Raw genomic sequence first — 22415 nt, 5'->3', positions numbered from 1 at the left:
ATTGGTATTTCTGCAGCACAAAAGAGCCTCTTATCTCGAATGAGTAGCTGGTCTGGCTGGTCTTCGTTCCTCCGGTTAGTGCTAAGACAGAGCGTCACGGCACAGCCCACGTGGTGCTCACCCCCAGGGTGAATTTGGACCGTCCGTGGGGAGACCAAGGATACGTGGGAGATCCCAGGATGCAAAGGGATGCTGGCACGGGTGCTGGGGCAGCGGGGCTCCGGCGGGGAGGCAGACCTGGGGCAGTTGCAGCTGGAAAGGCAGCAGTGGCCGTCCCGGCGAGCTCGGGCTCGCAGAGCAAGCACCTGCAAAACGCCTGAAGCACACTGGGCCATGCCCCACCCTGGATGTCACAGCCCAGAGCTGGCGGGGATGTCCCCCGGCCGCCCCGCGACATCTCCACAACCCAATCGATCTCACTTCTCCGGTTGTTTACATTTCTCCCCACATTCCTTCCAATTTATGCAAGAAAACAGTTTTTACACTTGAACCGTTCGGCTTGCAGCTCTTCTCATGCATCGAGTGACTACTAAAAGCAGAAAAAAATGCAAGAAATAATGCAGGCTTATAGGCTTTCCGTCTTCAGATGACTCAAACCCAACTGGCTGGGTATTGCTCAGCTCTCCCTAAGACGTTGGTCTAGGACATGAACCAAAGTCAGAAAGTTTCATCCCAAAATAAGAATGAGTAAACAATGAGAAAAGGAAAGAATGAGGAAAGGAAAAATGTCATCCAGCCTGAGCTAAGCCTAAGCTGCTGTTAATAAACGCTGGCGTGGGCACCTGTCGGCTTGTGTCCCTCTGTGTGACCCCTTCCTGAAGGGTGGCCTGGCTTTTTTCCCAGGGTGTTAACCCCAGTGGGATTATTACTGCACTTAAAAAGAGCCGTGTGCTCAGGGCAGAGAGAACCAGGCTCATATTGGCTCCATTTTAGAGGAAGGTAAAAGGGCTTCAGGGGGATTTAATTGCAACTATGGCCTCAAAGCAGATCTACACAATGGAAAATGTATATATATACATAGGCAGAAAAAGTGATTTACAGACTGCTCCCAGAATTTGAAGCATGTCCTGCTCGTCAAGGTCTCCAGATTTCAAGGTTAAACTGCTTAATTTTATTTCAAGCTTTGTAATTAAACACCGTTTAACCAGGCTTTCCATTTATCCCGCAATTTCTTTCTCAACCCAGGTCTAATCCCCAAACCTGCTTATTTGTTTTTACTTTCGTTATAACCTTATCAGTGATTAACCTGCAATTGCACTTAATCTTTTTAAAAGATTGCGCCGGCTATAAATACAGAGAAGCTACCTGCCCTGTTTCTATCCGGAGGAAAACAACTTGCTCCGCAGTCAGATGTCTAGGGTGGGTTATATTATTCCTTTTGTAAGTTGGGGTTTTTTTTGTTTTTAATCAGAGACATTTATCTTCTCTAATTTCATACAGAACATTAAATCAGTATCACTTTTCTGAAAGACGTTGACAGCACAAGCCATAAGGAATATGAACGCCCCTCCAGTATAAAAAATGTATATATAAAAGTGTATAATCATATATTAAAATATATATAAAGCCTCCAGTAAAGATGGTGCTTGTGATTGTGAGGCAAAACCTAACGCGGTCATACCAAGCCAAGAGCAGCAAGCTCTGCTGCTTCCTTCAGCAGTTATCCATTCCAGTTCCTTCACTCAAAAGCGGCAACAGCTAAAATCTCGTTGCAAGAAAACCTGGTTTCTATGGATATGCACCTCTGAGAAATCCATTAACCAGAAATACAAGTCAGGAGGAAGACCGCAATGCAGAATTTCCAGGGTGCTGGACTGGCAATAGGCAACTGCCCGGCAAGATCCCCCGAATACTGCATTAGCATTATTAGAGGATCTCGTATCGGATCGATCCGACACTTAAGGACAGTGAAAGCGTAAGGAGCAAAAGCCAATAAGAAATGCAGTAAAGGTACGTGGAGCGTTACCCGATCCATCAGGAGCGTCACAAGGGCAGCGGAAGGAACAGACACAGGGTAAGCGCACGCTGCAAGTTATTTCGTAGCAGCGAAGGCAAAGGGAGCCCATTGCAAACATGGCAAAACTGGTAAATGAATGGAATTACAAAAATCAGCAGAAAGCCAAGTTCTGGCGACCCCCAAAACAAGAGGCACTAAACGAGTTGCCCGTCTCCTTAGCCCACCTGCCGTTCCTAAATAGTCCTGCACAGCAAACAGATCTGAGCATAACTCTCCAAGCCAGCCTATAAACCCAACCCTACCTTGACCTTAATTATTACCTGGAGAATAATCTCTCCAAAGAGCTAAAGCCGTAAACAGATCGCAGAGGAGGATAATTCCAAGTTCCCATGCGGTTCCAGAATTACCTGTTAGGTATCCATCACCATCTAATGCTGCACCTTGAAAACTGAGATCTTCACACAAGTTATTTCCCGTTTAGGAAAGCTTTTTTCCCCTCCTTCTGGCAATTAAAAAAAAATAAATATTACAGTTCTACTGCTGGTATTACGTGACCTCTGAGACGCTAAAAAAAGTTTCTTAGAAAAATCCGTGAACTCTGCGTGAGGACTTTGCTGGCTCTGTCAGTGCACCAGTGAGCAAAAACATAGTAAACTACCGGAATTTTGAAATAAACCCACAGCAAATGGTAATCTACACGGTGTTTATTGTAGATACAGCAAATTATGAAAGCCATTACAGCCCACTATTTCTTGAAACACTTTTTCTAAACCATATCAAACCATAGCAGCAAATCAGAGCCCCAGTTTGACTTTTGCAGGTTTCCTGGTTTGATGTTATAAATATTTATATAGTGGAAAAGAAAAAAAAAAAAAAGACTTCGCTCTGCCCACCAAAACCTTCTGCCCAGAAGGAAGCCACTTGCAAATGACCAAGGATGAGAAATATTTAGGGAGGTGTGGGTGAGGCCAGATTTTCCCCCACCCTGCTTAGGGCAGCAGTGGCTTCAGACCCTCCTGTGGCTCATTAAATTTATTTAAAAGAGGGCAAGCTGCCATTAATTAACACTAACATATATTCCAGCTTTTTCCGCCGCAGAAAGCCATCTGTTTTGCAAGAGAGGGGAAAAAAATGCAACGAAATAAGACCCCGTCGAAGGTGAAGATGAGCCCCAGGCTGCTGGTGGGAAGAGGGATGACCCATGTATGGGAGCGACGCCGGTGCTGGCACCCGCCACGAAGGGCCCGGCCGTCTCATGGCCAGACCTGTGAAACCTGCAGCACTGCTCCCAAGGATCTGCAGAGCACCTGAAAAGTCCCTCGGCTGTGGCTCCTCCCTGCAGCAAAACCTGCCCCAGCTTTTCCTCCCCAGGGTGGAAACTGGCTCCTCTGTGTGGAGCAAGTGGTGCTGGGGAGACCTGGCCGGCCAAAACCTTGGGGAGGATCTGCATCGATTCACCCAGCACCGTCTCGCCCGCCGCTGCTCGCCACCTCTGGGCTCACCAGCAGCTTGCTCCGGTTGGCTCTGGCTTTGAGGAAGATGAGGAACTGGTGGTTCCGGTTCCCTCGAGCCATCAGCCAGGCGTGCTGGCTGCTGACCAGCTAGGTGTTCACCTTCCCATCCTAAGCAGGACTGGGAGAGGGCCTTCACGAGCACCCTGTCTTGCAGCGATGAGCAAGACCAGGGTGGCTTCTCCGGGGGAACCGTGGCCAAGAGCCAACCAAGTGACTGAAAGGGGCTGGAAAACGGCTGTTGGAAATGTGGCGGGTGACTGCAATGAGCGCAGGGGACCATCTGCAATGGGGTCCAGCAATGAGCGCAGAGGACAGGCTGCATGCTCATGCACGCTTGCTTGCGCACTACAGGCTCTGGCCTGGCTTCAGAACGCTGGCTGGGAGAGGAGAGCACTTACTGCCCTTCTCTTTCCCATCCCAGCTGGAATCCAACACAGCTTCTCCCTTCCTGCACTCAGTTTATCCCCCCGGCAGTGGCAGGTTGGTGAATCCGTGGAAACCCAGGGCTAGAACAGATCTCCAGGAACACCTCGTCCCCCAGGATTGTGCTTTTCCATCCCTGAAAGACGCTCATCAAATCTCTCCATAACAGCCACCAGCTATGGAGAGCCCACCACCTCTCTGGGGTGGATGGCTGGCAGGAGCTCCTCTTCCCAGCAGCAAACCCAAGGTGGTCTCGGCACCACGCAGGGACCCTCGAGCATCATGCAGTCTACGCGCACCAGGATGGACCTTGGCCTTCTTGTGACAGTGTGATCTGGTCTGTGCTCGGCTTGTGAACATAGTCCACATCCTTTTTGGATGAATCACTCTCCAGCTGCTGCTGACAACCTTGAGCCCAACAGAGAAACCTTCCTCCCCCCCCCCCCCCCCCCGCCCCGGGTTGTTTCTGGCCAAGCAGTGACTCAGCTGTCAGAGGTGAATAACTCTTCACGCTTTGTCTGAGAGCTCATTAACCATACAGAGCCATAAAAAGCAATTTCTTCAGGGCTCCCTCTCTGTAAGGCTGGGTTTTGAAACAAGAGGGCTGGACTGAGATTTAGTGGGAATATTCATAAAGATGCTCAATAAAAATAGATCTCCGGAGCACGGAAACCTTGTATGGTTCTGGGTCATATGGCAGTGGGTTTTATCAACAGCAGGTGAAGGTCTAAGCAGAAAAGAAAGGCAGATCCTACCGGCAGCACATAGCAAAGCCTACAGCCTCTGCGTGGAAATTAATAACGACAAAAACTTTCTACCCCAGGCGTTTGCCTGACTCCTACTCCCGCCCCAGGACCTGCTTCTTTTTTATTTCTCTTCTTTTTCTTCTTCTTTCTCCGAAATCTCAGCAGCAAGAATTTCTTCATCCTCCTGTGCCGTGGGAATCACACGAATGGTGACTAAACTATCAGAAGATTTTGAGAATATTTCTTCTCCCAGGTGGGTACGTGCTTTGTGGGAGGTGACAGGCGATCTCCGGTGCACTGGTGATTTCGGTGGGATCGGACTGAAGCTGGAATCCTGCAATCCGAAAAAAAAAAAAAAAGGCAAAATCAACCTTAGGAGACCCTTGTCCGCCACACCCAACCACGGTGTCTAGGCTGTGGCAAAGCCAGGCAGGTGTTTTGTGGAGATTCACTGCACCAGACCTCAACCATCTTGTTGGCTCTTGTTGCCACTATCAGATGGAGCACGTGGTGCCACTCTTTCCCCCTGCCTTTAACTGGTTATTAATTAGCGTGAAACACCACATGGGGGGAAGGCTCATTTTTGTGAAGGACGGCAGAAATGCAGTTATGCTGAGTGTCTCCCCGGATATTTACCCAGCCTCAAGGCCACCACACGCTCCCTATCAGCTGCTCTTTCGCCTCCCTTTACACATCCAGCTGGGAGAGTCCGCGTGACCCCATGCTGGGAAGAGTAACAACAAGGTCTGCGCCTTTTTTACGAGTTCAGCAGCAATGCTTGGAAAGGGAAAAAAAATAAGAAAAGAAGAGCAGGGCCATTTTCTTTTTCAGTGGCTCGTGATAAAAAAATGCAAGGGTGATTTCACTGCAGCTCACGCAGAGCTGGCGGGATGGCGTGTCTGCTGCTGGGGGACTCTGCCCCAACCGCACCGTGAAAGCTTTGCAAATATTGCCTGGGCTGTGGATGCTGGAAGCCAGCAGCCCCCTCTGTCTACCACGACGAGTGGCTCTGTCTTCGTGGCTAGACTCTGGTTTAGCACAGCTGGGCAAAAAGGCAGTGTATTCCCCCTTTTGTGTCGCAAAACAAACCCTCGTGGGGACAATGATGTTCTCCCAAGGCCGCGTGTAAGATGCTGGATCGTCCCTTCCCATCTGCCTGGGCGGAGGCAGACCCCGACGACCTGAGCTCACTCCTTTCAGACACCTCAGTGACGGTCTCTGGAGCCGGGCGGGGAGAGCTGCGACTCGGCACCCGATGAAGCAAAGCCAATTTACCATCCTCCCTGCACTGACCTGCGTCGCCTGCATTGCCTTCAGCTCCTTCAGCCTCCACCGGAGCTGGGCCAGCGGCCCCTTGCCCCCCATCCTCCCCGTGGCAGCCAGGGCAGCCTGGAAGAGTTTTGGGGTGTCAGCTTTCGGGGGGATGATCAGTGGGTCTCTGGGGGCTCCTTTCTCATCCTTGGGTTTATTGCTGGTTTTCAGCATTTTCCTAGAGCAAGGGAAAGGAGACAGTCCAGGGATGTGCTGTATTAGCTGGATTTTATAACGCAGAATGATCAGACTTTAAAAGGACAGGGATGTTTTTGGTTTGTTTTTTTTTTACACCTTAGGAAGGACAGAATAACACATCTAAGTAATGCTAAAACCGAAAATGAATATTTTAGCAGATTTTTAACTGAACGCACACGTTCGTTCACGCGCTTTTATCAGTGGAGCTTTGCAGCGGGGCCAGGCTGGCTCTGGGCACCTCCACCCTCCCCAGCGGCAGTGAGGGGTGGGAGCCCTCCACTGGAGTACGCATGGTCTCCCCCCGTGGACGCCAAGCGTTTGGCCACTGCGGCGGGAGCTTTCCCAGGGCTTCGCACAGAGAGAAATCTCCCCTCTGGCCCTGAAACCCATCCTCTGCTGGTTTTGTTCTGTTTTTTTTTTTTTAAGCCCCAAAAGCTAGAAAGCATCAGCCCAACACGCACTTGGCCTTCTTACGCAGCAGCTTCTGGGACTCCGGATAATGCACCAAAATCTCGTTCAAGTCCTTCTTATCCAAAATGAAGAGGTTGGCGAAGCCGTGAGCCACCACGTTTGCCGTTCGGCGATTTCCCCCTCCCGCTGCCAGCAAGCTGAGGGACACAGGAAAGACATCAATGCTGTTATTAACAGTATCGGTATAACATTTGTAATTTAAAACGTCCCTTTTCCCGTTGTGTCCCCTCGCCTGCCTCTTTCAGAGGACTCAGAGGTTAATTTTCACTCCCAATTAAATTTTCCAAGCCCAGTTTTTTCAAGAACGCTGGGAAACATTGGCATGGCACACTATATAAAAAAGATTTGCCGGTTTGAAGGTTTAAATATTGTGGTTTACACCAGTCTAGTGTCTGTGGGTCTGTAGGGACTCAAGGTCTACCACTGTGTTGTGAATTGGTACAGGACTTTACCTGCTCATGAAATGGGAGATGGATGGCTGGGGAACTGTTTTAGTTAAACACCTTTTCTTATTCCTTTTTCCATCCCTCACAGACCTCTGCTTACTGTCACTAACTCCCCAGGCACAAAACAGCACGATGACAAAAACAGTGTAAAAGCTCCAAGAAAACAGCTGTAATTTGTGCGTCAGACGCTGCTCAAGTGTCCGTGGCTTTCAATGACAAAGATTAATTGGGGTGTTGTTCATCTCCCACCTCCCACCCTCCTCGCCCAGAGCCCACGAGCTCTGTTTCTCCGGCTCCTCACCTTATTTCTCCAAACACAGATCCGGCTTTCAGAGTCACCAGCACGGTTTTGCTATCGGGTCCCCCCAGCACCTGCACTTGTCCCGCCTGGATAATGTACATCTCGCGGCCAATTTCTCCCTGCAGTGAAGACGGGTGCTGTGGGGGGTGCCCAGAAACAGGGATACCTTATGGATACCCTAACCTGCATCTTGCTGGAAACCCTCACGACCATACTGCCGTCCTCCAAGCTCTCAAAACACTTTGTCCTGATGGTGCTCACTCCCGAGCATCCTCATCTAAGCATCCCAAAGTCTCCTCCAGCTCGGCAGGCTCTTCCCTGCTCTCCTGCTGTTCGTGGCTGCAGCAGGAGAGGTCAGTCTCTGCACAAGACCCACAGCAACGCGGGATGGTTTTGCTCTGAATTCTCTCCCTGTGAAGTGGTTGGATGCCACCATGATGGGCCGGGCCTGGCTTTCCTTGCTCCATATTGCTTCTAGTGTCCCGCGCAGCCCGGCCACAACCCCAGGGATGGGAGGTCACTCAAGCTTCTCGTTACCTTCTTACACACGTAGTCATTAGGCAGGTAGACCACCGATCTGAGCCGCTTCAACATGTCGAAAATCATCTGCCTGTCGCAGCCCTGATCCGAAACAGAGCCAACAGGGCCGTTAGTCTGTGCCGGCACGGCGGGCTCCACCGGCCAAGACCCGCGCTGCAGAACGTACCTGGAAGAGGGCCACTTTGCTCACGATGTTGTAGTTGACGTCGATGGCGATATCCAGCCTCATCTTGTCTGGCAGCTGCACCAGCAGCTCCAACTCGTCTGTGAGACAAAGCAGGAAACTGGCTGTTTCCAGCACTTGACCCAAGAACACGTCCTGGGCATGCCAGTGGGAAAGCAGCCTGCCTTCTGGCGGCAGAGGCCAGGAGCCAGCTCGCCCAGAAGGGTCTCCTCCAGCCTCTGCCCACCCGGCAGCCTGCGGGTCTAAAGGCAGTGGATGACGGAGAGCCGCCCTTCGCGTTACCCCTGCCCTGACAGCTCTCAGAGAAGAGCCCAAGCCAGCATCTTTCTCGGCCAGGAGAGCGGGCACAGAGGTCCTGCCTGACGATTTACTGCTCAGCTGAGCTGGTGGGTTTGCCGTCGGACACCCTCTGGCCAGGGACCGGTGGGTGGGATGCTGGGCTCAGCGAGCTGTGAGCGATGCTGGGTCACTCTGGCGCTGCGACCCACCTACTCTCTAGGTGGGCAAACCAGCCCGTGTAGCGAAGAGTAAAATAAGCCACTCCCTGCCCTGAAACCACGGTGCCATTCGTCAGTGACGTATCAGCCCTGCAAAGCAACTGCTGTGAAATGCAAGGTGCCAGTGTTGACCTTCAGAGCAGTTGGATCTTACCGAGCATGCCTTGTGAATGCCACGTGTACTCGTACCACGTTTTCACCCGGTTCTGAACAGTTTTGGGGATTTTGTAGAAGTTCATGTATTTAATGGTGCTGTCCATGCAGCTCCGATAGTAAGTTTGCCCTGCGGTGGCGGCGCCGACCACATCTCTCATCTGAATGGGAGGAAGGGGGGGAAAAAGATGTTTTAATTGCTGTCACTTATCCATCATGTAGGGTAAGCAGTCTAGAGCACATATGCTGAGTCCTAACAGCATCTGCCAAACCCTTTTTGTTTTCTGCTGATGCTGAGCAAGTCCTTGCATGGGGAAAACAAACCTGGAGACACAAACCTGTGGACAAGCCCCACCAGAACCTTCCCAACCTGAGGCTGGGAACCCCCCGCGACTCCCCCTCACCTGCCCTATCATGACGGAGAAAGCGAAGACGCCCGTGAAGTAATTCAGCAGCTGGAAGACGATCTCGAACAGCGTCTTGGGGTCCGGCAGGCCCCCGATGGTGATGAGGGTTTTGACTGCCCAGTAGTAGCAGCGGATGTAGCTGGGGGGAAAAGAGAGGGGGCAGCTTTGGAGGCATTTCTGGCTTGAAAGCCTGTTTCACCCCTCAGTACCGAGCTTACATCCTCTGGCCATGGCAAGCCAGAGCCTGCTGAGAGTAATTATGGGGGACGAAGGAAAAACGAAGGGGCTGCAGCCTCCCCACCACACCTGCAGGCACTTCTGGAGGTGCTACAGGACCAGGGGGACAGAGGGACACCCCTGAAACCTCTGCGCAGCTCAGCTGCTCTGACTGCTCTCATTTTCTGCTTCTTTTCAGCCCCACCGCTATAAACCAGCGACGTATTTTCAGCAACGTTTACACTTTTAGAAATAATCAGGGGGGAAAAAAAAGGGGTTGTCAGCAAATTGTTGGCATGACACTCAGGAGATGTCAAGTGAATTCTTGATTTGTCGGTCTTGGGCACTCCCTTGGATGTTATAGTTACACCTACAGATATGTACATCACACAAAATAACTGTATAGCAGCAACGTTAACATGGGAAGCCAAGTGCTCAAAGGGAAGGCAGCACCCGCGCTACGGCTGCCTCGGTGACAGTCATTTGTCCCCACCTACACCTCACGCTAAGTCTTTAATGCCCTTGCCCACCCTTTTTTTTTTTTTTTTTTTTTTTTGCGGGAAACCCTCATTTACTGCATGGTGCTGACTTATTCAAGCATTACTCAGTGTTTTGTTTTGCCCGTGTTGTCCAGCTCACAGGTGTGGGCATTGGCTACGAGGCAGCGTTCGGTTCGCGAGCCGAGTGCTCCCCCTGCGGCATCCGTCACCAGCAGCCCAACGGACACTGAACACGCGCGTCTTGGAAACGGCACTGCAAGGGGACGGGGTGGCCAGTGTCCCCGTCTCGCACCCTGGGAACGAGGGTGCTGTGCTGGTTGGAGGGGCTGGACACACGGCACCTGGAACACACACCGCTTCAAGCCTCCGCCTTCACCTGCTCAGCACCAACAGAAACAGGGCTCACACCACCATCCCACTCAGCCAGGGAGCCTTTCCTTGTTTCCCAGCACCACGCTCCACATTTCTCAGCCTCTTTGACCTGCCATTGCCTCCCATCACAGCCCAGTTATGGGCTCTTTGTCTTGCAGCACCATTTATTACTGCACATCCCATCCCTCCTGCCCCCATCGTTCTCCCTGGCGCCGCAGCTTCTCCTGGCACCCCCAACCCTTTGCTTCAGGGGTTTTTACAAACCCAGCTGCAACCTGACACCTCCCTTCTTGCTGCAGCTCATCACGGCAAGCTGTGCCAGGTGGGGACCCAAGCCCTGGCTTGTACCTGTTTCCTTCACCATCGTAGACCCAGGTGGTAGAGCCCAGTCCTTCATAGGCTGATGCCCAGTAGTAGAGGCAGGAGTTCACATGCAAGCTGTACAGTAAATAGGCGGTGGTCCGAATCACTCTGCAAAATAAACCCCAGAGAGAGCAGGAAGGGAGGTGATATGGTGTCTGCTGGGAGAAACACATCAGGTTGCTCCTGGCATCACAAGGAGCCTCAAAACGACGAGCCGAGTGCTGACCGTGCACCTCCTGCCGATGCAGGAATTGCAGCATCACAGAATCAGAGAGCACCCAAACATGCGGCTCTGCTGCTCCCTCCTGTGGCCCTACGGCTCCAGGAGTGCCAGAAAAAAGCAGTTTATCGGCTGGTGGCTCCTCTCCATTGCCAGGCCCCCCCTGTTCCTGCAGGGTCGGGCAGAGGTGATCCTACCCACCCGGGCTCCAGGACCCCCATGTCCCGCCTGTGTCAGCCAACACCCACATCGGCCAGCCCGGGGACAGCGGGAAAATCAATCAGAAACCCAGAACAGCCGCACGCCAAAGGGAACCTTCTTCCCCCGTGGCAAAGAGCGACTCAACGCTCTATCCCCGCTTCCCTTGCCCTCACCTGTAGATGTACGCCTTGCTCAGGATAGCCTCCAGGCGGTTGTTGAACTCGAAGAAGGCCATGTACTGGGAGGAGAAGGAAAGCAGCATGCTCCAGCTTCCCGCAGCCCCCGCCGGGAGAGTTATGTCCCCATAAAACCCCATTTCCCCTCCGTTTCCCTCCCGCAGCCCCTGCGCAGCATGAACTGCCAGGGACAGATTTGACCCCATTTCTAAGTGCCCTTCTAGTCAAACGTGAGCGTGTTTTAGGATTTAAATGAAGAGTTTGACCAACAGCCCCACAAAGCCTTCGGGACAAGACTTCCCATCCATTTCACAGTCCTCTTGTCAACATCAATGAGTCTGGCAAGACATAGCTTAACCCAGCCAGCGCGGGACTCCTTCACATCCACTGCAACTGGTGTTCTGCCTGGTTTTATAAGCTCCAACTCACCTTCAGACAGCGAGGAAAGCGCAGGAGCGGGTTGACGCCAACTTTGAAGTAGAAGAAATCCAGGGGCAGGAGGCACACCACGTCCATCTGAAACCAGCACAAAGAGGGAAATCTCTGTGGGGACCTGCAAGCATGGCAGGGTGGAGCTGCAAACTACCAGTCAGATTAAAGATTCGGAGTAATAAATAGAATTATGTCAAACCTTAAAGCGCTGTGATCTCAGGTAGTTCTCTGTCATGGCCTTTTTATCAGTCTGGTTGGAAATAGGAGGGGGAGAGAGGAAGATTGATCATTGCTCATAGAAAGGAAAGTCACGGCCAACGTGGCCATGCCTGGCTTTCCTCTTCTGCACCCCAACCAGGAAGATGCTCCCTTTGTGATTGGGAAAGGGAACAGAGAAAGAGGAGCAGAAGAAGACCTGGCTGTATGCCATCTTTCCATCCCACCTCAGGACATCCCGTGCTCATTTTGCACCCTGGAGAAAGCACATCGCAGTGCCAGCACCACAAAAGTCAGAGTGTACAGGAGAAACCTCCCGGTCTGAGCATTTGCATGGGCCATGGGAAGGTTGTGCCCTCAAGGTTTTATTTTTCACAGCTTATTTAATTGGATATGGAAACGAAATCAAGGGCTTTCACTTATCTCAGGTGCATGATCTATGCATTCAGATTACAATCGCTTTTGTCATATCGCTAATGCATTCTGTGCTCCTGAAAATTAAACCCGGTTGATTATGCCACCTGCTCTCAATTAGCAGTGTACGGCTGTGCTGGGGCTGGTTCCCGCACACCTCGCCGTGCTGCTGGCAGGACTGCCCCGTGGAGCAGCACCCTCCGAGCATCCCTACCCAGGACCGGGGCTGCCATGGACCACATTTTCTAGATGGGCTGGTGTTGACTTTAGGGGAAAAATACATATGTTTGGTGGACACAAAGACTTCTCCGCTACATGGCAGGAGACATGCTTGCAGTCCTCCAAGAGTGGACACAGCCCTGATGGCCATGGCCATGGTGGGAGAGCTTGGAGAGCTCGATTCAGAGACCGGTGGCCAGCACCATCCACATCTCTCAGGGGTGGGAGGTCCTCAGTGGTGGGATGCAGCGTGCTGCCACTCACTATTATGTCTCCCCCCCGGACAAACTGCAGCCGGGTCTGAAAGACGAGGATGTCCAGCAGATAGATGAGGTCACAGAGGTAGTCCACAACCAGCCAGCAGTGGATGTTTGCTGGCGTCTGGTAGGGGAAAGCCCAGCGGACAGGGATCAACCAGCAGTTCCAGTTCCAGGCCATGACAACGAAGAACAGCCACAGCACGTACATCAAGTCTGCGCACAGGGAACCACACCGTGATTAGCTGGGCACGCATCCCTTGTCCACATCAATCTGCTAGGCAAAAGGATTTTTCATCCCCTGCCCTGCCCTGCAGGCAAGGAGGAAACCTGCAGGAGGTTTCTTATCGACGGCGTGCGATTGCAAGTGAGCTGGGCTCTAGATGCAAAGTGAATACTGCTGGCTGCACTGTACATGGCTTTTTATCAGAAACCCTCTTCTAACTTTGCTGGGTCGACTAGGTTTGCTCCCACAATACCAATTTTCTCGCTTGGCTTTTTTCCTGTTGAATCATGGAATCACAGGCTGGCAGGGGTTGGAAGGGACCTCTGGAGATCACCCAGTCCAACCCCCTGCCAGAGCAGGGTCACCCACAGCAGGTGGCACAGGAACGCGTCCAGGCGGGTTTGGAATGTCTCCAGAGACGGAGACTCCACCACCTCTCTGGGCAGCCTGTGCCAGGGCTCTGCCACCCTCACAGGAAAGAAGTTCCTCCTCATGTTTAGGTGGAACTTCCTATGGTCAAATTTGTGCCCGTTACCCCTTGTCCTGTCGCTGGGCACCACTGAAAAGAGCCTGGCCCCATCCTCCTGACACCCACCCTTTAAGTGTTTATAAGCGTTGATAAGATCCCCCCTCAGTCGTCTTTTTTCCAGACTGAAGAGACCCAAATCCCTCAGGCTGTGCTGAGCCAACGGCTGGCTGCGTGAGCCTGCGGGCTTCAAAAGGGATGGAAAATAGCGAAGACTAAGGAAGGAGCTGGGTCCCTGCAGGGTGTCCCCAGGACAGGGGCTTTTTATTTTGTGATTATTATTTGGGGCGTCCACGCCACAGGGAACACATTCGCCCACTAAAAAGCCTGAAAAGCAGAAGGTGGCTGTCCCTTCCCTGCCTGCTCATGCTCCTGGGCACTATTTAGGAAGCCATCGGGAACTATTTAGGAAATCCTGTGCCTTGTAGGGGAATTTAAAACTCCGGTTTTTAGTAGGCGGGTGTAAGCTAAATTGCTCCTTGCTTAGTTGTCCTCCCTTCTCTACAGGGTCTCACCTTTTGCACCTCCTCCCCTCCTCACCCCCTCTCCCACCAGCTTGCCCCCAAGCCCGTGCTCCCTCACTCACTGGTGAGCGGGTCAATGCTGCTGGGGAACCGGTAGTTTTTCAGATGGTCCAGCCAGGGCCGGTACTTGAACGTGCAGCACAGCATCTCGCAGTAGTGCTCATCCTCCGCCGGCTTGTCCCCCTCCGGCTCCCCTGCCGGGGGGGGCACTGGTGCTGCCGCAGGCGCCGGCTTGGCAGGGGCTGGGAGAGGCCGTACAGTTATTTTAAAAGGGCGGGAAATCTTCTTACTGCAATTTGGTTTAAGGCCTTTAAATTGTTAACAAAGCAGCTGTCTCCCTGAAAACACGGCGTGCGCGTGGACTCATCAGTTAAACCCTCCCACCCCCCACTCAAACTCACACGTCGTAGGGCTCTCGTCGTCCGAGGTGGCATCAGGGTCAGTCAGCTTCTCCTTCACCTTCTCGGTCCTCTCTTTAAAGAGCTTCACCAGCTCCTGGAGCCGGGTGTTGATGATGGCACTGCTCAGGCTCGTGGCTGAACTGATGCGCTCGGGCAGGCTGCGAGGAGACCATCAGGCATTCCATGCACGTAGGAAAGGGCAGGTTCATGACCTTTGTTTTTTAACCTACAGGCTCCTGAATTAGGATTTACCCGCATTTATTTGGCTATTGTTTCATCAGAAGAACACAAGATACGGTGGTTTCAGGAAAATATCATCAAGCAGCACCAGCCTGAGCCTCGTCCTTGCCCTGGGGCATGAGATGCCCTCAGAGGTACTTGGGAAGCACCAAGATCCCAGGATGGAGTGAAGAAGATTTTGGAAGAACTATGAGATGAAAATGTGCACCAAGCCCATGAATTTACAAAGTATGTCATCTCTTTTCAGCCTCTTTATTAAAACTAGGCTGGATTCCAGCCGAGACGCTTTACCCAGCACGACTGAGAAGCACCTCTAGGAGGGAGGACAGAAACAAGCCCGATTGCTGTTGCTCTGGGCTGGTTCATTGTGATAATTGGCATAACGATTTCTGCCCAGGGAGAAGGCAAAAACCTGTACCGTAGGGAGGCGCAGACCGTCCCCGAGAGTTTGCTTCCCAGGGAGGGCAGGCCCCTCTGAAGCTGTCCCCCAGGGCCGCAGGGAAGCCAGGACCTGAGGTGGTGATGCACGGCTTATGCTTGCTTCCCACATGGAAGAAAAAGGTAATTTCCCTGCAATCAGTAAGAACAAGGTGTCCCCATACCCCTACAGCACATGTAGATCAAAGGTGCATCTCCTCTGTGGTTAAAGCTGCCCTTAAGGAGAATATTTCTACCTGGATACACGAAAAACAAGAGGGTGGTTTCTGCTCCAGGGACCATCGCAATTGTTATTTTTGAAGGGGGGAGGTGTGTTACTTGTTACAGAGCACTAGACCCTCTGTGGGCATGGCTCCCCCTCCCTTTGGTATCCCAGCACTTCTAGGATCTTTGCTATTTCCACCCAAGCCCGGGAATTGGAACCCCTGGGAGCTCAGCTGTTCCCAGGGCCCTCGGTCCTACCACGCACCTTTCCCTCTGCTCCTCGTCCCAGCCCAGCAGCGCTCGGGTTGGGGACTGGCTCACCAGTCCCTCGTCCAGACCATTCTCCGGGGCCAGCAGCCTCCTCCTGTGGACACAAACACAGCCACCGGCTTATCCCCCATCCTCTGCCAGCTCCTCTTCCTCCTCCTCCCGGGTTTCATCCATTTCCACTTCCCCTTCTCCTACCAGGGTCAGTTTTCCCCTAATTTTTGGCATTGCCTGAAGTCAAGGGGAGCAAACCACCTTGCTGCTAAAGCTCTGTTTCTTCCCGGGCACCACCGAGCCCACGGCTGCACGGGCGTGAAGCCACCCAGGCCCATTTTGCCACCCGTTTGGGCACTCAGCGAGAGGCACCGAGGGGGGACACTGCTCCGTGCGCGTCCCGGTGCCATGCCATCACACCGCTGCGCTTCTAGAGGCAGGCAAGAAAAATGCAATACCAGTAAGGCGGAGCAGGAAAGTGAAATCTGGAAAAATGGGAAGGTTACTGGGGACATTGCCGGGCTGTGAGCTGGCTCCGTCGCACCTTCAGCCTCTGAGACAAAGGGTGAATGGCGGAGCGGGGGGTACATAACGTGGACTGCCCCAATGGATGCTGATAGCTGCAAAACCAAATGCAAAGTGCAACAGCCAAGAAACTGCTCCTCTTGAAGCTGGAGCCAATAAAGGCTGTCCTGGTGATCCTGAGCCAGTGGCAGCTGGTGTCTTCCTAGAAAATGTGTCCTAAGACAGCTGGTGTCTCCCTTTGGCACAGATGGGTTTCTGGGACAACTTCCTTACATGTGGGCAAGCAATGTAGCAGGAAAAGATTCGCGTGTGAAGATGACAATCAAGGCAAAAATCTGGTTTGCAAACCTGCAGTCAAGTCTGGGGTTTTAACTGCGACAAGGAAGTTGTCCTCTGCCACCACAGCTGTTGCTCTAGATTAACTGGGATCTCACTGACCCTGCTGCAAAACGGCTCAGTGCCACGTGTGGAGCAGGACACTGAGGGAGGTCGTCCTGTCATCGCAAGTCTCCTGAGGAAAGCCAAATGTGACGAACCCACCTGCCTTCAGCCTCACTGGCTCTCAGGTGTGCCCTACTGGGAAGGGGAGCAGCTGGACAAGACCAACGCAATTTTCATTCCCCAAGTGTGCAGCGCAGAGGTGGAGGAAAACCATCAACTCCCCCATTAAAGTACTTGAGATGTGGGTGGAGACATTCCCAAAAACACATCAGTTTGGAGAAACAGTTCTGCCAAGGTCCACAAGGTTGTTAGGACAACGTCCATCACTTCTCACCAGTCTCCGGCTGCCCTTCCCCTGTCTCCGATCCCTTGGGGCAACATGTTACCCCCTTGCCCATTCTCATCCTTGAGCAAGCCCAAGATGCCTACATCAACAACCCAATGGCCTCTTGCTCTGTAAGGGGAACCCTGCAGAGAGGGCATCACTGTCCCGTCTCTTTGCCTGTAGCATGGTTCCCCACAGAGCTCCTTGCGTGGTCTCCCTCTGAGCACATGCAAAGCTTTGTGTGTCAGCGTCCATCCGGGCAAAAAATGCCTCTTTTTGCTTCAGATTAATGGATGCCCTTAGAAAGATGTAAAAGGAGATAAATGTCCCAGGGAAGGCTGTAAATACGGAAGCACGGGAGACATCCCTTGATATTCTGCAGTGCCTGTAGTTCACCTGTGTTCCCAGCAGACGCAGATGTGAAAAGGAGCAGAACCTAACCAAAAACCAACACGAACCTTAGTGGATTTTGGAAACTGGTGGGTGAAGGGCTCAGAGGGAATCAGGGATGTTGTGGTAAATCCCATGGAGAAGCTCATTTACGTGCAACCCTAAGTCCAAAACCCTGGCAGGTCTAGCAGTTTCTCAGTCATCCATGGCAAAAAAGGAACCTGTGTGATAATCCCCAGGAAAACATTTGGTCCTTTGATACGTTACTGCTGCAGGGGGACATTTTTTGGGACAGGACCTCCAGACCGGCAGTCAAAATGGGACTACAAACCAGATTATTTTCCACCGACGTGCGAAGACTTCAAACTGCATCTCCTAAAATATGAAGCGACACAAGAGACGCACAGCTAGTGAAGAGGAGGAGTGTGCGTAGACCAAGTAAAAGCTAAAGGTGAAAGATTAGATAACTAATCAATTAGTTAATTGTAAACAGATTGAGAAGTGGAAATGCACAGCACAGGTACAAAGAGCTGCACGAACCCCCTTGCACAAATGTGCAGGAAACCAAATATGACAGAATTTGAATACAAGCAATAAAAATGGAACTTGCCATCTCAAGAGACCAGGTAGAGAGTGCAATTGCCTAAATAAAGTGATAGGGGTGAGCAACAGGAGGCTGGCAGCCGCTGCCTGGGCTTGGCCATTGCTGTGGACTGTGGGCAGCTGCTCTGATGCTGCCCAGAAGCGAAGCCTCCAGCTGTGCTCCGGTAGCTCTGCGGCACCGGCCACCACACAACCCTCCTGTGCCTGCTGGGAGCAATGTGGGATGCGCGGGGTCCCTCATAGGACATAGGATGTCGTCCGTATGGCATCGTCCCATGTATCCTGGTATTTATCACCTGCAGGAGCCTGTTTCCAGGCACCAGTTAGACAACGTGTGGCTCACGTGCAGCGAGTCCTTTGTGACTCTGTCTAAACAACATTAATCCTAAACCTTCGCAGCCCCAAGTAGGAAAAAAGCTCAAGAACATGGCCAGTAGGAGTGACAGTATAAATGGGTGATTGCTCAGTGTTGTCTCAAGAGACATGACCCGCAGGCATGGCAGAAAGGTTCATATGCTCATACGTGCAATTCAAATGCACAACCTGCTTTAAGAAATTGGTACAAAATAACGGAAGAAAACCAAGGTCCTCCAAAAAATAACTACTGGGGAACCATGGGATCACAGAATGGTTTGGGTTGGAAGGGACCTTAAAGACCATCTAGTTCCAACCCCCCTGCCCTGGGCAGGGACACCTCCCACCACACCAGGTTGCTCCAAGCCCTGTCCAACCTGGCCTTGAACACCTCCAGGGATGGGGCAGCCACAGCGTCTCTGGGCAACCTGGGCCAGGGGCTCACCACCCTCATCGTACAACATTTTTCCTTACATGCAGCCCAGGCCTACCCTCTTCAGGTTAAAACCACATCTGCTTGTCCTGTCATTGCAGGCCCTGGTAAAAAGTCTTTCTCCATCTTTCTTATAAGCCTTCCCTTACACATCAAAAGGCTGCAATAAGGTCTTGATGAAAGACAATAAAAAGTGATGGTAGGGATGGAACTGCACATAGATAAGTGGATTTAAATAAACTCAAGTTGTGCCTTTGGGTTGCTGGACTGTGGGCTCCAAAGATGCCCAAGATGTGCTGGGATGCATGACATGCGTGTTAGTCTGAATTGACCGATTTCTATGTCACTTGAAGGCATAAGAGAAAGGCCTTCACCTTGACCCTGATTCAGAACAAGAGCTGCCACACTTGCTGATGGTACTGGAAAACATGAACGTTCTGCCTCAGAAAAACAGCCAGTCACGGAATCATAGAATTGCCTGGGTTGGAAGGGACCTTTCAGATCATCGAGTCCAACCATCAGCCCAACTCTGACAAAACCCAGCACTAAACCATATCTCTAAACACTGTGTCTACCCATCTTTTAAATACCTCCAGGCATGGTGCCTCAACTCCTTCCCTGGGCAGCCTGTTCCGATGCTTAATAACCCTTTCAGTGAAGAATTTTTTCCTAATATCCATCTAAACCTCCCCTGGCGCAACTGGAGGCCGTTTCCTCTTGTCCCATCGCCTGTTCCCTGGGAGAAGAGACCGACCCCCCCTGGCTGCACCCTCCTTTCAGGGAGTTGCAGAGAGCGAGAAGGTCTCCCCTCAGCCTCCTCTTCTCCAGGCTGAACACCCCCAGCTCCCTCAGCCGCTCCTCACAGGACTTGTGCTCCAGACCCCTCACCAGCTCCGTTGCCCTTCCCTGGACACGCTCCAGCACCTCAGTGTCTTTTCTGAGGTGAGGGGCCCAAAACTGGACACAGCCTTCGAGGTGGGACCTCACCAGTGCTGTTCATCAACTTGAGAGAGAAAATACGTCCCAAGCAGCGACTGCCAAAGTTGTTTCCCCAAACTGATCCCGAGTGCCGTGCGGCTCAGGACGAGCCTCGACCGCTCTCTAGCAATGAGCTTGTTGCCACAGGACAGAATAAAAGTTCCAAACTATTAAGTGAGGCTGAATATAACACCTGGTTTTCAGTGGAAAAATCACCTTCATTTTTATTTTTAATGCTCTGCAAGAACAAGCATCAAAGAAACCTCAACAACGACCAAAAAACCCATCGGTTTCCTCTGGCCTCGATTTTAAAACTCAGTTTTAACGCTCCCCCTCTCCAAGCATCCTTGATCCAAAGGCACAAAGTCTGGGGTGAGGCGCTGCAAACCCTTCCGGCAAAAAAGCAAGAAGAAAATTGATGGGTTTTACGATGAAAGCCTGCACCCAGCACACGGACATGCCGCGCTCTGAGTTTGGGAGCACAGACACGTGTGAGGACAAATGGGATCTGAGCACAGCCTGGGGACCGAGCCTGTCTCCAGGAGGACACACAGACAAGATCATCCCCGGCCCCGAAAGCTTTAAACAAAATGTAACCATTTAATTAAAAAATGCAAACAAGAGGCAAGGCTTTTGCCATCTCCCCTGCCTTGCACAGGGGTGACACCTGCGGGACACACACCACCCCGGCTCACTGTCCAAACCTGCCAGAAACGGGTTGCTCCATGCGGTTGTATAAATTTTTTCCTGTACCAGCTCTGTCAGGGGGTGAGAACCCAGAGGTGGGGGCCACGCTGGGGCAGAGCCGTACCTGGGGGATGCCGGAGCCGCGCCGGGCACCGCCAGCATGTTGGGAGCGCCAGCGGTGGGCACCGGTAAGTGGGTACCGTCGTTCTCCACAGCATCGCCTCCGCTGTCCACGTCCTTGATGTCCACGGCGGGGTAATTACCTGGCCCGTGGAGAAGGACAATAATTGTAGTCAGGGGGGCAGTGAGGATGAATCCCCCAAACCCCACTGGAAGGATTCGCCTTTTCCCTCCATTCCCTACTTGCCCGGCACTCCTTTCTCCTAACAGTTTGGAGCATTTATTTTAGTTTTTGCACAGTTTTTAACACTATGAGAAGCGCCACCTGCTTTCCTTCTGCTTTCCCAGCTTGCAGTGATTGCAACTACCCCATGCCAGCGTCCCTGTGGTTCAGAAAACGGCAGAGATGAGGATTATCGGTTGGAGGTGTTACGCAGGAACCCAGGGTTTCCAGCTGCAAACCTGCTTCACAGGGCCTAGGATATCTCCTGCATCTTCTGAACATAAACATGCAGACCGTGCAAGTTCCAAATCACACACGCATTTGCTTTATATGCAGAACAAGGCACTGGTTAAATAAGGCCTTACAGCCTCCCTGTTTTGCGGTGAGCAAAGTTTAGAAGCTGGAAGGTTGGGCGTTTATTGTGGGCAAGGAGAGATGCCGGTTGCCCAAGGGAGGATCGGCGCTGGGGATTGTCTTGGCTGGACCCCGCAGCCGGACAAGATGCGAAGTGTCATCCCTTTTCCGGGCTACATAACAAAACGCAGCGAGTCCCTGCAGGATGTCTAAGGGAGGTTTCCACACGTCCGAAAGACCCTGCGCGTCTCCTCCTGTCCCGCGCTGATGGGGGACCAGAGGGTCAGAGTGCGGCTTCGTCAAATCACCGAGAAAAGGCCTGTTTGGGCTGCGAAGTTAAAACCCCATTGCGTGCCAGGAAAAGCAGCAGAGTTTGGCTTGCTGGTTAAAAACAAAGCAAAGCAAAGCTACAGAAACAGAATTTGTCCTTCTGGCTTAAAAGGCGGAGAACCATGAAGAGCAAACCTCCATTTTACCGTCCTCTTAGTGCCAGTGGGCTGCAAGAAGGCTAAGGAGAAAACTGCACGTGCAATGGAGAGTTTTTGGCTAACCAGGCCGAAACATATAGCGTATCATTTACAGATATTGGCAAGCGCTCCCTAGGGGTCAGCTAGAAAGGCACATAGTGATGAGGCGAGAGCAGAAAAAAACATGAAGTTTGTTCCCCAGCCTCTGTGCTGCAACAGGAAGCGGGCTTTTATTTATTTTTTTCCCAAAAAAGCGACAAAAAGCAACTAGTCCAGGAATAACCCTTTGCCCCCCTCAAGCTACGCAAGCCCATCGCAGAGGCCGACATTTCTAATACCTAGGGGGAATTGCTCCTCATTGCAAAAATTGGGGTTGACAACTCCAGCCTTTGGCTTGCTGGCGACAAGGACGGGGATGCGGGAGGCAGCGGTGGCTCGGTAGCTGGGGACATTGGGGAGCTGCTCTAGCGCACCGCGGCCAGGAGGGGAGGCATCCCCGTCGTCGAGCGGCTTGTCATGCACCAGCCGATCTAGCTCAACGTCTCGGGCACGCTCAGACATGCTGCTAGGCGCCTAGGTGCTTCAAGCAAAGGACAAGGCATCTGAAGCTGCAATAAAACACAGAGTGGTTTGAGACAAGACAACTGTGTCAGCTCAGAGAAATGCAGGGCTGCGGGGGTTTCTGTTGCCCCCCTCTGCTCACGGATGTTGGTAGCAGTGGTGGTGAGCATCCTACCACGCATTTTTCTATCAGCGCTGCAAGATCGGGGTGCTTGGCGGGGCTGCACGGGCAGAGAAACCCCCAGCCTGTACCAGGACTCGGGTCAAGCCGTCCCTTGTGCAACTTCCCCAACACCAGTGGAGTTATCATAGAACCATAGAACCGTTTGGGTGGGAAGGGACCCTTAAAGGCCATCTAGTCCAACCTCCCCCTGCCATGGGCAGGGACATCTTCAACTAG

General features: G+C 52.2%; 1 protein-coding gene across 1 annotated transcript in view; it reads right to left on the bottom strand.

Annotated features, from left to right (window-relative positions):
- Positions 1 to 4343: 4343 nt before the first annotated feature.
- CNGB1 (cyclic nucleotide gated channel subunit beta 1) overlaps positions 4344 to 22415 on the bottom strand; it is a 29744-nt gene continuing 11672 nt past the window's right edge. Inside the window, exons 15-32 of the mRNA XM_063333178.1 lie at positions 21793 to 22027; positions 20415 to 20553; positions 15559 to 15657; positions 14412 to 14569; positions 14073 to 14252; positions 12742 to 12950; positions 11828 to 11878; positions 11626 to 11712; positions 11194 to 11258; positions 10585 to 10707; positions 9146 to 9287; positions 8743 to 8902; positions 8074 to 8171; positions 7905 to 7988; positions 7368 to 7486; positions 6611 to 6757; positions 5934 to 6129; positions 4344 to 4974 (exon numbers count right to left, since the gene is read on the bottom strand). Of these exons, the coding sequence (XP_063189248.1) occupies positions 4762 to 4974; positions 5934 to 6129; positions 6611 to 6757; positions 7368 to 7486; positions 7905 to 7988; positions 8074 to 8171; positions 8743 to 8902; positions 9146 to 9287; positions 10585 to 10707; positions 11194 to 11258; positions 11626 to 11712; positions 11828 to 11878; positions 12742 to 12950; positions 14073 to 14252; positions 14412 to 14569; positions 15559 to 15657; positions 20415 to 20553; positions 21793 to 22027 (2505 nt within the window). The 3' untranslated portion in view covers positions 4344 to 4761. The remainder of the gene's footprint in view (positions 4975 to 5933; positions 6130 to 6610; positions 6758 to 7367; positions 7487 to 7904; positions 7989 to 8073; positions 8172 to 8742; positions 8903 to 9145; positions 9288 to 10584; positions 10708 to 11193; positions 11259 to 11625; positions 11713 to 11827; positions 11879 to 12741; positions 12951 to 14072; positions 14253 to 14411; positions 14570 to 15558; positions 15658 to 20414; positions 20554 to 21792; positions 22028 to 22415) is intronic.

Source organism: Chroicocephalus ridibundus, chromosome 4 (assembly GCF_963924245.1).
Source record: "Chroicocephalus ridibundus chromosome 4, bChrRid1.1, whole genome shotgun sequence".
Taxonomy (NCBI): Eukaryota; Metazoa; Chordata; class Aves; order Charadriiformes; family Laridae; genus Chroicocephalus; species Chroicocephalus ridibundus.
Note: the sequence above shows the minus strand (reverse complement) of the source record. Positions and strands in the feature narration are given on the sequence as shown.